Here is a 13,681-nt window from a genome sequence, read left to right on the forward strand (position 1 = left end):
CTAAGATATAAATGCAGCATAAACTTTATTCAGATTCCAATATTAGGAATGGATGGTTGAACTTTATTTTTAATGAAGTTCCAATTCACGAGGGTAAAGACATTGCGCGATTTTTCGCTTAATTTCACTGTGGATTTGTTTGTAAACAAGAGACTGGATTTGCAGACAGAATGAGATTAAAAACAATGGTGTGTGCTGGATCTGACAAGAATGGTACAACACAACAGTTGAGTAAAAACATATTTTTTTATATGTTGACAGTATTGCATTGTTATATATTGTTTGATATCTATTGATTATGTGTATATGTCTAATTAAACATAACTTCCATGCTGTCATAGGCTGGATTGTCCTTTGTATTTGAGGTGTTGTTGGTTCATTGTCCTGCAATTTGGGATCAGACTTGTATGGGCCAGGGCTAACAACATCCCAGGACTATGTTTTCCAGTCGGCTACCAAAATATATACCAATGGGCTATCTTAAATAATAAAATAACATTCCTTTTTTGATGTGCGTTGTTCACTCTCTTGACTTGATATTTGAAAGACAAATATAATCGCGAATGTTTTGAACATGCTGATTTGTCTGTGAAGTTTTGCAGATGATGGGTGGGTGTGTTAGTGATGCGACTTGCAGTTATATTACAGATCGGGTGGGCCAAGTAATAAAAAATAACATTCCACTCAATCGCGGGTGGATGAGAAATAAATCATGTTTGTTTGATAGACATTGTGAGCCCTGCTGTGGATGAATCATTCCGGTTGCCGTTTTCAGAATAATTCCCAACAGTACTGATGAAGTCGAAGCTCATTATAATATGCAAAACTGTTATCCAATAATAGCAGTGGGCATTTATGTTTATATCTTCAGTGCGGCACGCCCATAAAAGAGCTTTACAGGAGCTATTCTTAAAACCAGGGTAGAAAATAGCCTGTTACTTATTCATTATGATGTTTTTAAATGTAAAAACCACGCAAATGTCATAAGTTGACCTCAGAGAACAATATAAAAAAAGCCAGTTCATGACCCCTTTAAACCCACCCTTCAGTCACAGTTTGAATCTGTGGACTTATTGATGCACGTTAAGCCTCATTGTTTTGAAAGAGCCAGTGAAGTCACGCATTGTGTGACCCATCTGCGGTACGGTCCTAATCAGTGCCAGGCCAGGTGTCGTGGATCTTTGAGATTCAGCTCCTTCTGTCCTACTTCTCTCGCCTCATTTCATTTGGCAGCCAACAGGAAAATGTCTGTAGTCCTTCAGCTTTACACCAGTGATTACATAGATGTAGTAGGTTTGGCCTCGAGCCCAACCTGTGCTCATTCTGCTGCCGGACTCAGTACAGTACAAAGGCCAAAGCTAAATCGATTCCTAAGTGTACATGATTTAAATAGGGGGAAAAAACATTTGTGTTCTTGTTCATTCAATGAAATGTCACATTATAGAAGTAAATGTGTTGGGAACACCAATACAGTTGACTTTAAGATCTCTGAAGTGCTTTAAGACTAGTTCTGATTTGCTAAATACTTTTGCAAGTCTTTTCCTCTGTCTGATGGTTCTTGCTAGATTTTGACTTTTTTCTTTCTTCTAAACGACAACAAAATATAATCTTTAGTTTTATTTTTTTTTGTTGGCATTGGAAACAGAAACTCATTTATGACTTTGCTGCTTCAATTTATGACCTTAATATTGCTTTCAGTGTGGGTTTAGAGCATTTCCAGATAGCTCTATTAAATACAGGCGCGTTACCTGATATGAAGGTCCGTCCAAATGTCTCTTGTATGCTTGTTGCTGTGGCAACTTGGACACAGTCGATGCATTGTGGGTCTTTCAGGGGTCAATACTGACACCGTTGGCGTGTAGCTTTGTGTTAGACAATATCTATGTTTCTAAGCCTGTCCCTGCTCAGCAAAAACATTTTGTTATCCCGCCGAAGCATGTGAAGGGTGACATCGATTAAAACCCCAACGCTGGGAGCTGGAGCGGGACAGAGGAGTCACCTGTGTCTCAGAAACACGCTGCGTAATCGCAGGCCGGCGGGTTTAATTAGCATGGGTGCTGCTAAGCTACCAGTCAAAGCCAATAAATGTAAGTCATGTTTAGCTATTAATGCTAATAGCAGCAACGGTTTAGCCGCAGGGTTTAATTTGTAGCATAAATCCTATTTCTGGCAAAGCGAGAGAAAGCACGGCACTCACCTTTACAGAATCCAGCAATTATATGGAATAAAGATTACAGTACACACATAAAATGACTGTAAGAAATGAGGTAAGCCGTTGAGTTTAGATAAGAAACACGGCCAGAGACAGGCAGAGAGTTAGTTAGTGCTGTCTGTCATCACTAATTTAAGTCACTTAACTGAAAGCCACAGTATTAAGTGCTACTAAGTAAAAAAAATCTAAACTAAATGTATATTTCTATATACATGTTAAAATATATAAATGAAGTCTTGATTTTCACTTTTGCTTTAGATGATTATATAGGTTTATAGGTCTCCAAGTGCAAAGACTTTTGCTTTTGGCTCTGGCTTCATCCAATTGTCATTGACTTACATTTCAAAAGAAATGTTTCTAGTTGATATTAGAAGAAAAAAGCTATAAAATATGCTTATATAAATAAATATACTCCATGAGAGAGGAGAGAGCTCGTGGCCAGCAGCATTTGGGCCAGAGTTTGAACCTCTGCTCAATGATATAAGTGGGAATCCCCTGTAAGCTCACCCGCGAGCTGTCCCAGTGCCACCATGTGAAAGTTCTACTCTATCGTTGTGTTCAAAGCGAGGGGCGTCCCTCGGCTCAAGATTTAGAGGGTAGGAGGGGGTAGTGAGGCTGGATGCAGCTAAAAATGTGCCAATGTCCGGTGAAGCAAACCAATAGCGAGAGTGGTTCCGTGATGGGCAAGTAATGTAATCGGTGTACGGCCGAACACATAGTAACATCGACTACTGCAGCAAGCCTACATCATGCAAGTGCATCTCTTTCTCTGGTTAACACCTGTAGTGACTGCAGTCACTAATGTTCAGTTGTTGTAGGTCTGTCCTCCAACTCCAGCTGTATTCTGTCACTGTGAAGAGAGATGTAGGAAATGAGCAGTCACAAAAGAAGCTCGATCTTTACATGCGTGTTCACACTCGCTTGAGATCTCAGCTCACAGCGTGCTCAGCACAGCAGGAACGCCTGCATTTCTCCCTGCCCCGTCCTTCGATCAAACCTGCCGAACGGCATTCGATCAGATCAGGCTGCTTGCTGTTTTGCATGAATGTTGTGGGCGTTTTCAATCTATATGCTGTCTACCTGTGAAGGGCGTTCATACAGGACATTTTTGTATTTAAAACCAAACAAGTGGACAGAATGCAGATGTCGTTAAAAAATATGGCGCTCATGGAAATCTCCTTGCAATGATCAAAGACATCCAAGTAGTTTGCATGGTCCAACAATAAAAAAAAACAACAACAAAACAGCACAAGCAATGCAAGAACTTCTGATAATTAAAAAGATGTAATTTGGCTTTCAGATTTTTATTTATAATAATGACAGTGTTGACTGCCATACACTTAAGTTTTTAAAGGTTAGTTAAGGCAATGCTGAATTTTCAGCATCATTTTACCAGACTTCAGTGTCATAAGATCCTTCAACAATATGTTGATGTGGCGATGAAAAGAAACATTTTCTTTATTATTAACATTGAAAACTGTGTTTGCTGCTTAATATTTTTTAGTAAACTGATAGACTTTTAAATGTTCTTTGAATACAAAGTTCAAAAGCATTTCTTTTTTAAAGGTTATAAATGTCTTTCGATAAATTTAATGCAACTTTCCTGGATAAGTATTACTTATCCAGATTTTTGAACAGTTGCGTTTATATTCTTTCCCATAATTCTCTCTGGTGGAAGCTGTCTCTGTCACCTTACTGTCTGAAATTTGATTTATCAACAAAACAAAACAAAACCGTGTAAATATTCTTTCCCATAATTCTCTCTGGTGGAAGCTGTCTTTCCCATCTTACCGTCTGACATTTGATTTATCATAAATCAGATATGTGTGTGTCCTGTACAGGTGCTAACCCTCCTCGGCCAGGAGGTTTCCCCGGTGCAAACAGTCCTGGACCCGTGGCAGACATGTACGGCCCCAGCAGTCAGGACTCGGCTGTGGGAAATTACATCAGCGCTGCCAGCCCCCAGCCGGGCTCCGGGTTCAATCACAGTCTCGCGGTGAGTAGAGTGCTCTTTCACTCAAGCACAGAGAAAGTTCTCACTTTTGTCTTTTGTCCATCATGGTCTTTAATTATATTCAACCTCCAACTGAGAAATAAGAGTCTGATTGGCTGTTTCCTGCATCATGACTCACTTTTTATGGCTTGATTGTCAGCGCAGCAATTTAGAAACACAGCACTGGGGAAAAAAAGAATATCAGAGGAATTAGTTCCATTCCACATGTTCAAAAATACCCCAATGAGTCACGAGTCTCCGTTAGACTGACACTTCTCGTCTCGCTGATGTTTTGTTTGGGGAATAAAAGCATCACAAACAGTTTAGTGGAAGCGAAAAGCTGCCATGGTTGGAAATGAGCAAATTGTCAAAAATCAGATGTCCCTGTAACTAGCAGATGCTCTTGACACCGTCTCCAAACAAAAGCCCCTGCGTTGCACAAAAACTTGCTTTAATTGGCTTTTGTCGGGAGCGCACGTATTCTGTCTGCAGATGTCACGGACGTCAGGTTGCGGCTCGGTGTCAGCACGGATCTCAATTTGAAGAAGAAAGCATTTATAATGAGGTGCCAAATTGAAATTAAATTATTCACCCGGTTCTCACAAATCAGTTTCTTAACCAACTGAAGCACATGTTTTGATTTATGCGAGTGTTTGCAGCAGATTTCTGCTGTTTTGTTGCTCGTGGGTGATCTGCTTTGAGGCCTGTTTTCATCTTCTGTATATGAAAGGTAAAGAATGTCAGAGATGGAATTGTGGCAGATTGGTTAAATTCTGTCATTTAGTCATCATTCTGTTCCAAACCTTGATGATGTTCTTATATAGCCTGACAAGCCAGACCCACACCAAGATGTTTGGTCTGGAAACTCACCATTGACAGGGCTCAATCCGAGGGGCGGGATAAACGGTTGTCTTTCAAACTCCCTCTGCACGCGATAGGATAGAGCTACCAGTGCTACAACCAACCAGAGCAACGAAGGTGAAACAGAGCTTGTTGATAGATTAAACATTCGCCGTGTCCGGTCGGCAAAACTCAGAACACATCTTCCCTTTTTAAGAATGACTTCAGTGCCGTTCTTTGTTCTTTTCTCAGAGAAAAGCTTAACTCCAAGTCTTCCAGAGCCGTGGTCAAAGCTGATTCGAAAGACCGCCGTTCGCCAGTTTCTGTGTTTACTAGAAGCACGCAAACGCAACTCGGCCATCGTCATTATGGCCCCGCCCACCGACTCTATACACGATGTGATTGGCCCGACCAGAATTGGCGTTTACAGCTCAGAAGGGTATTGAGAGTTGCTAGACGACACTCGCGGGCAGATTAGATTTGCTGCCGCTAGGGTGCGTCTAGATTTCTAGGCTAGTTCTTATATGGAAGCTCCTGAAAAATCACCATAATACAGCAGTCCTTTGTATATTCAAAGTCTTCCAAAAATCCTGTTTTCATCGTTCTCAAATGTCTCATAACCAAAGCGTGCCATGCAATGACAGAGTTGTAATTTTTGGCTGAACTATCCCTAATCTTTTGAGCTAGTAATGACAAGGAGTATTTGATGAACTGCTGAGATTTCCCCATCAGAACAGGAATGATGGTGCCCAGTGGAGTGGTTTTCAATCCTGGTGCTTAGGACTTGTTGCTATGCACATTTTGTGTATCTCTTATATCTGACACACACATTTCAGTTCGTGGTCTGCTTTTGACCCATTTTTTAGAAGTCCCTGTTTTTTTGGACAGCCCCATGACACCTTGATTTTATAAGAGTCTACTCGTATCCATACTTCGGGCAGATCCATAGACCACAATGCAACACAATTGTGACGTCACAATAGAGCTGAATGATTATGTTTTACACCACAACTGCTCTCTCTGGGTCAGCAGCAGTAACATAAATTTGAATGTTCCTCTGTTCGTTCTCCTAAAAGATTTAATAGACATATCCGGATAGTTGTCATTTAGGAATAAGATCATGTGGGTGTTCTTTTAATGGTTAATCGTTCAGGTCTGCTACATCAATTTGCATGGTGGGCTCTATAGCAGAGGGCTTGGGGCATTCCATTTAAACCCATTGTAAGGGTTCCAGTCTGCCAATAGTGGGTACTCGTGCAACGTTCCATGAAGCTTATGATCTGGATCAGGCGTGTTAAAGGATTAGTTTACTTCAAAAAGATAATTTACTCACCCCCATCTCATCCAAGATGTTCATGTCTTTCTTTCTTCAGTCGAAAAAAAAAATGTTTTTTGGGGAAAACATTCCAGGATTTTCCTCCATATAATGTATTTCTATAGCAACCATTGGTATTTTAATAGTAAGAAAAAAATACTATGGAAGTCAATGGCTCCAGTTAACTGTTTGGTTACTGACATTCTTCAAAATATCTTCCCTTGTGTTCAGCTGAAGAAATAAATTCATACAGTTTTGAAAAAACTTGAGGGTGAGTATAGGATGATACAATTTCCATTTTACAGTGAATTATCCCTTTAACATCTTGGATGACATGGGATGAGTAAATATCAGTCAATTTTCATTTTGAAGTGAACTAATCCTTTAATTAAAATAGACATAAAAAAAGTTTCAGAGCTGTGGGTCCTCAGGACCAAGAAAGAAAACCACTGACCTTGATGCTAAAGTACTTGGCTGGTAATTAAAAGGTTTGATTCTAGAAACCTGATTCATTAACTTTCTCTATTAGGCAAGACATTTATGTTTAGAGAATGTCTCTGCAATAAGTCACTTTGAATAAAAAAGCTCTCCTTAAATGGTTAAATTGGTTGCTAATGTAGAAAAATTGCTAATAAACAGCTGTTTATTGTGTATAAAGACAATTCACTGGTGGCAGGAATATTAACTGCTGGTTAGAAACTGAACTGAGCAGAAATTTGGATATTTTATTCTTCATTTCTGCCTCCTGGCATCTAAATAAAACATGCCACTGCATGAATTCATAACTTTATTCATCGGCATTAGTGTGTTTCTGAGCGAGAACGTTTTGTGCTGTGTGATTAATTCCAAATTTAGTGTGCGTTCGTTCAGCTGGACTGATGTGTGTGTGTGTGTGTGTGTGTGTGTGTGTAGTGTTTGATGTCTCTGTGCAGAACATTAACACGGGAAATGACGCAGAACTAAAATGCTCGTCTCCATTTATTTTTCTGACACGTGTCACCAGTTCACCTCCTACTGGAACCCCCACCCCCCCTCAAACTTTTAGCATTAACACACGTCCAAGACAAAATAGTTTTATTACCCACAATTCTTAAAATGAGGAAGCCTGCTAGAAAAGCCAATATAAACTTAAGAAAGCCTTTCCTTCCTGCCCTCTAAAGCAGCGGGTGTGAGACTGACTTTGATTTATTCGTATGGATTAGACAGATCCGCTCCTGCCATGCACACAATAGTCTGATGACAGGCCCGATAAGCGGCTGTGTTTCTCAGAAAGGCTTGTTGACAGGTTGCCGTTTTGCCCTCTAAATCAGCCGTGTGGGTTTGTAAGTTCACAAACGCAGTCTGACAATGGGCAGGATTTATTTATTCAGGACTGATCAGCTCCACGGAAGAAGAATCAAAGAAAATGTTTTCTTGAATTTTCCTTGTTTAGAGGCCTCTGCGTTACTCTGTGGACTGTAGCAGCTTTATTTAGTTGCATAAAAGAAATAACACTGTTTAAAAGCAAGACTTGAACATCTGAAGATGCATTTAAAGGGGGGATGAAATGCTGTTTCATGCAAACTGAGCTTTTTACACTGTTAAAGACTTGGATTCCCATCCTAAACATAGACAAAGTTTCAAAAACTAATGTTGGACGTTTGATGGAGTATTTCTGTGTCAAAAATACTCCTTCTGGTTTCTCAAAAGTTTCAAAGAGTTTTTTTCAAGTGTGGGTCAGCTTGACGTTAATAGAGCGGAAGGTCCTTGTATGGGCCGTACGGGCTCTTCTCCCGGTAGTATGCGCGCGTGTGACTCGAGCGAGAGAGGAAATGCATGCCCATAAACACTCACTCAGCTGCAGATCCAGTCGTCCGTGAACACTTATGAAGCGCCGCGCTCCACTTCATTTCTATGGGTGACATCAAGTGACTTCAACACTTCAGCACAGCATTCCGGGAAGGCAGCACTACATTTGAACCGATTTTAACGCAGAACTGATGGGAAGCTTTACAACATTGCTTCAGTCGCGTCTCAAAGTGGATCTCCACGGTCACTGCTGTCACAGGACTTCACCAAATTATACCAAAGAAGTGTGTTTTTGACGGAGCGGTCCCAGCGATAAAGGTTCGGTCCTGCTTTGCAAGCAGCCAGTGAGTAAAACTGCTTCAAATGTCTGTGCTGTTGGCTGTCGTCGCGTGAGTAAACATCAGTAAACGACAGGATCGCGTGCTTCGTCATTCAAATGCGCTAACGTTACTCCATTGTTGTTCTATGTACAGTCTTGTTCAAAATAATAGCAGTACAATGTGACTAACCAGAATAATCAAGGTTTTTAGTATATTTTTTTATTGCTACGTGGCAAACAAGTTACCAGTAGGTTCAGTAGATTCTCAGAAAACAAACAAGACCCAGCATTCATGATATGCACGCTCTTAAGGCTGTGCAATTGGGCAATTAGTTGAATTAGTTGAAAGGGGTGTGTTAAAAAAATAGCAGTGTGGCATTCAATCACTGAGGTCATCAATTTTGTGAAGAAACAGGTGTGAATCAGGTGGCCCCTATTTAAGGATGAAGCCCACACTTGTTGAACATGCATTTGAAAGCTGAGGAAAATGGGTCGTTCAAGACATTGTTCAGAAGAACAGCGTACTTTGATTAAAAAGTTGATTAGAGAGGGGAAAACCTATAAGGAGGTGCAAAAAATGATAGGCTGTTCAGCTAAAATGATCTCCAATGCCTTAAAATGGAGAGCAAAACCAGAGAGACGTGGAAGAAAACGGAAGACAACCATCAAAATGGATAGAAGAATAACCAGAATGGCAAAGGCTCAGCCAATGATCACCTCCAGGATGATCAAAGACAGTCTGTAGTTACCTGTAAGTACTGTGACAGTTAGAAGACGTCTGTGTGAAGCTAATCTATTTTCAAGAATCCCCCGCAAAGTCCCTCTGTTAAAAAAAGGCATGTGCAGAAGAGGTTACAATTTGCCAAAGAACACATCAACTGGCCTAAAGAGAAATGGAGGAACATTTTGTGGACTGATGAGAGTAAAATTGTTCTTTTTGGGTCCAAGGGCCACAGGCAGTTTGTGAGACTACCCCCAAACTCTGAATTCAAGCCACAGTACACAGTGAAGACAGTGAAGCATGGAGGTGCAAGCATCATGATATGGGCATGTTTCTCCTACTATGGTGTTGGGCCTATTTATCGCATACCAGGGATCATGGATCAGTTTGCATATGTTAAAATACTTGAAGAGGTCATGTTGCCCTATGCTGAAGAGGACATGCCCTTGAAACGGTTGTTTCAACAAGACAATGACCCAAAACACACTAGTAAACGGGCAAAGTCTTGGTTCCAAACCAACAAAATTAATGTTATGGAGTGGCCAGCCCAATCTCCAGACCTTAATCCAATTGAGAACTTGTGGGGTGATATCAAAAATGCTGTTTCTGAAGCAAAACCAAGAAATGTGAATGAATTGTGGAATGTTGTTAAAGAATCATGGAGTGGAATAACAGCTGAGAGGTACCACAAGTTGGTTGACTCCATGCCACACAGATGTCAAGCAGTTTTAAAAAACTGTGGTCATACAACTAAATATTAGTTTAGTGTTTCACAGGATTGCTAAATCCCAGAAAGAAAAAAAAATGTTTGTACAGTCAAAGGTAGACACTGCTATTTTTTTGAACACACCCCTTTCAACTAATTGCCCAATTGCACAGCCTTAAGAGCGTGCATATCATGAATGCTGGGTCTTGTTTGTTTTCTGACAATCTACTGAACCTACTGGTAACTTTTTTGCCACGTAGCAATAAAAAATATACTAAAAACCTTGATTATTCTGGTTAGTCACATTGTACTGCTATTATTTTGAACAATACTGTATAACGTTACACTGGTCTGACGTGCAAAACCGTTTTGCTTGCTACTGTTAAGGTTTAGTCGCATACAATAGTCCATAAACCGAATCATGTCCTCATAAACTGCGAGTAAACACACAAATGTTGACAGGCCACTAAATACAGTACATACCACAGAGACGGACGTCCTGCTGTTGCCGTTTCTCCTGTTCAATTTATTTCAGCCTCTGAATGATTCTGGATCATATCTGTATTAGCTGAGATTGATAGCCATGGGTTTCTCCAAGCTTGAGGACTTCACCGCTTTGTGCACTCGTCATTCTTAAGCTCCGCCCACATGATACACCTCCAGGTGCCTGTTTTTTCCGGAAAGACTCGGTACAGCCCATATTTCTTTTATAAATATTTTGCATTTTGTGACCTTTTTTCCAGCTGGTGCAAAAAAAATTTGTTAGAGGTTGCATTGGTGACACCACTACGTTGCCCCGAATAATAAGAACTGCCATTTCTGTTACATATGAGAAACATCAAACGGCAAACGAAACAAACATGAAAAGGAAACCTAAAGCCTCTAAATATCGTCCATTTGAGGTTATTTTTAATCTGGTGATTTTTAAAATCTAGTTAAACTAAGAGCCCTATCATACAACGCAAGTGGTTTTGCTTTTCTTTTTTTTTATGTCCAGTGTCACATTTCATGTCCAGTGTTTGTGTGCTGGTCTATAATCTAAAAAAAAAAATTTTTAAAGGGCGCCTTAGTAATGTTCGCCTATAGGTGGGTACACAACGCGCATACACACTGTTTATTATACTACACAGGGATGCACACCAGCACACAAACGTGCAAAATATATAAAATAAGTACAGTATAACACATTATTATGTGCAAAAAGATAAAAAATTCCTACTTCATAATATATAGTCATTGCATGTATAAGAATTACCTATTTGCAGTAATGAGAAATGAAATGTATTCACGCATGTATTTAAACCGACTTGTCAGGATGAGGGTGTCTATATTCCACCATGTAAACAGGAATCTGCCATGGTGCAAGCACAACTGGCTTTTAAAGGGAATGGGAGATGAGACACTCATTGATTTATTGTACCTTACAACCACAACAAACCCATGACTCACATTAAGAGAATAGGGGTGACCCTTTTAGACATAGCCGGAGTTTCACTTTTGTGCTTGGGGGGGAACCTAACGGGCCAGCAGACCACGAGTTCAGAATTTTTTGTATTTATATATCATGCATTCTACATTTTGAATACATTTACAGTGAACAAGGACTGTATACAAAGAGTAGCGCTAAAGGTGCCCTAGAATGAAACATTGAATTAACCTTACCATAGTGAAATAATTAGAGTTCAGTACATGCTGTGAGTCTCAAACACCATTGGTCTCCTACTTCTTATGTAAATCTCATGCATGAAAAACACCAAAATAACTGAATCTCAACATAACTCCAATCGCTGGGGATCATTGTCAGGCGGAACTGCAGCAGAATCATCAGGAAAATGAGCGTCATGCAAGGATAGCGAAAATGTTCCAGGCTGTGCAGGAGACGTGAGGACTTTTCATACCCTTCCCACAGATAAAAAAATGTCAACAGTCATGGTTGATGTTTATTATAATCGGATACCACAACAATTTAATTCAAAATAATTTGTTTGCTCGGCCCATTTCACCTCAGTTTTTCTAACCTGGCACAATATCAAGCAAGCTTCGCTCAGCGTCTAAAACTGAAGAAAGGGGCAATTCCAACTATATTCCTGAAAGCAGTGAGAAGTGATTTATATACCATCCGGTGTTTTACCTAAACGTGCAATCTGGCAACCATATGCACACAAGCTTTCTCTCGTGCACGTGAATGATCTAAAAAAAGACCAATAAACTAAACAAGTAAGCTGCATTTTAGCAATCTAGCAATCTCCATTTGAGATGTTCTGCTTAGTGTCATTCAGTCGGTCTGTGTTCTGTCAGGACTCACGAGCCGTTTTGCTGAACAACTGATGTGCTGTGTGCTGTGAGCTGCTGAAATAAGCCAATCAGAGCAGAGCCCAACATTAATATTCATGACTCTTCCAAATAAGGCAAAAACAGAGCATTACATCCTAGGGACAATTTCTAGGGTTGTAAATGGACCTGTAAAACTGTATCTGGACTATTTTTGCCCCTAAATAAGCAATATACCCTCAATGTAGAAAACACAGAACAATTTAACATATTGTTTCAACTCATTCTAGGGCACCTTTAAAACATATTGTAGAGCAAAGACTCTTTATAGTTGTGCAATTGCTGTTTTGTTTTGCATCGGAAATGATGGGGTTAACACAAGGAGTTCAGAGGTGCAGGAACAAAAGCAAGGTTTAGAAGGGTGCGCTTGTTACAGTCTGTTCTTCTACATTACGATTAAAGTTCATAAAAAGAGCCTCCCTTGTCTGTCATTCTTTAGACATTACAAGATCATGCCTAATGGAGAAGCGGCCTCTTTTTCAGAGTTGTGTAGATGTCCACTATCTTCTCTTCTAATAGATTTGCAGTCAAATCGTTCTCTATGTGCAGTAGGCAGAGATCCGAAAATCTATCCTGAGCCATTGCAGATCGGAGCCAGTTTCTCATTCTCATAACTGAGAAACTTCTTTCTGACGTAGCAGAGCCAACAGGCAGTGTGAGTGCAAGCTGCAGCAGACGGTTAAGGTTTCGTATCTATACTTCCATACTTCATCTTAAAGGGTCATCGGCAATGCCATTGCACATTTCACGAGATCCATTTTATCTATCACAAGTTGAGGGTGAATTTTAAAAGGTTAGTTCACCCAAAAAATGTATTTATGTCATTAATGACTCACCCTAATGACTAACCACACTCAGGGCCATTGCTTCAGTTGAAAATCGCCTGTCCAATTTAGCCAGCATAGTGTCTAAAATAGGGAGATACAAATGACATTTAAATGTCTGAGATTCTGATTCCCGTTGCGTCTCATTTTCATCACACTGTCAAAGTGTGGTTGGTAGTATATACTGCAAAAGCCGGGAGGTTGTCACAAAGTTCTTTTTCGTTTTCCTGCAGTTTGTGGGACACTTTGCACAAAAACCAGCGACATCCGCACAAAATGTTTTTGACTTCTCAGACTTTGGACTGCTGAGGCCAAATCAGCCATGGTTGTACTTGCACCTTGCAGTCTTTAGTCTATTACATGTACAACTCTGAGAACTTCCTCAAGAACAATTAAGGACGTAATGAAGTGGAGACTTGTCATGTGGTTAATAGAACCCACTTGGCATCCACAGACCACTTTTCTCCCTCTTCCATCTCTTTCAAACAGCAAGTGAAGGCAGCATAGCATAAACACCTATAGTTACAAGCCCATTGTGTTTCACTTTGCTGTTCTAGCTCCTTTGGTTTGAGTGTCTTTTGCATCATTAGAAACCTGCAATGGTTGCTTGGGTCTGCAAACAAGGAGTACAG

At 40.2% G+C, this 13,681-nt stretch overlaps 1 protein-coding gene and 1 long non-coding RNA gene across 10 annotated transcripts in view; one reads left to right on the forward strand and one right to left on the reverse strand.

Moving 5' to 3' along the window:
* msi2a (musashi RNA-binding protein 2a) overlaps window positions 1-13,681 on the forward strand; it is a 264,611-nt gene that overhangs the window by 244,996 nt on the left and 5,934 nt on the right. For 6 of the 9 annotated variants that reach the window (XM_067433022.1, XM_067433026.1, XM_067433023.1 and 3 more), the window contains one exon: window positions 4,033-4,208. In XM_067433022.1, the coding sequence (XP_067289123.1) occupies window positions 4,033-4,208 (176 nt within the window). The remainder of the gene's footprint in view (window positions 1-4,032; window positions 4,209-13,681) is intronic. The other 3 variants (XM_067433024.1, XM_067433025.1, XM_067433029.1) reach the window with 1 other exon arrangement.
* LOC137062186 (uncharacterized) overlaps window positions 4,219-13,681 on the reverse strand; it is a 116,693-nt gene continuing 107,230 nt past the window's right edge. The window contains exon 4 of the long non-coding RNA XR_010901211.1: window positions 4,219-4,388. This is a non-coding gene — a long non-coding RNA (uncharacterized lncRNA). The remainder of the gene's footprint in view (window positions 4,389-13,681) is intronic.

Source organism: Pseudorasbora parva, chromosome 23, assembly GCF_024679245.1.
Source record: "Pseudorasbora parva isolate DD20220531a chromosome 23, ASM2467924v1, whole genome shotgun sequence".
NCBI lineage: Eukaryota > Metazoa > Chordata > Actinopteri > Cypriniformes > Gobionidae > Pseudorasbora > Pseudorasbora parva.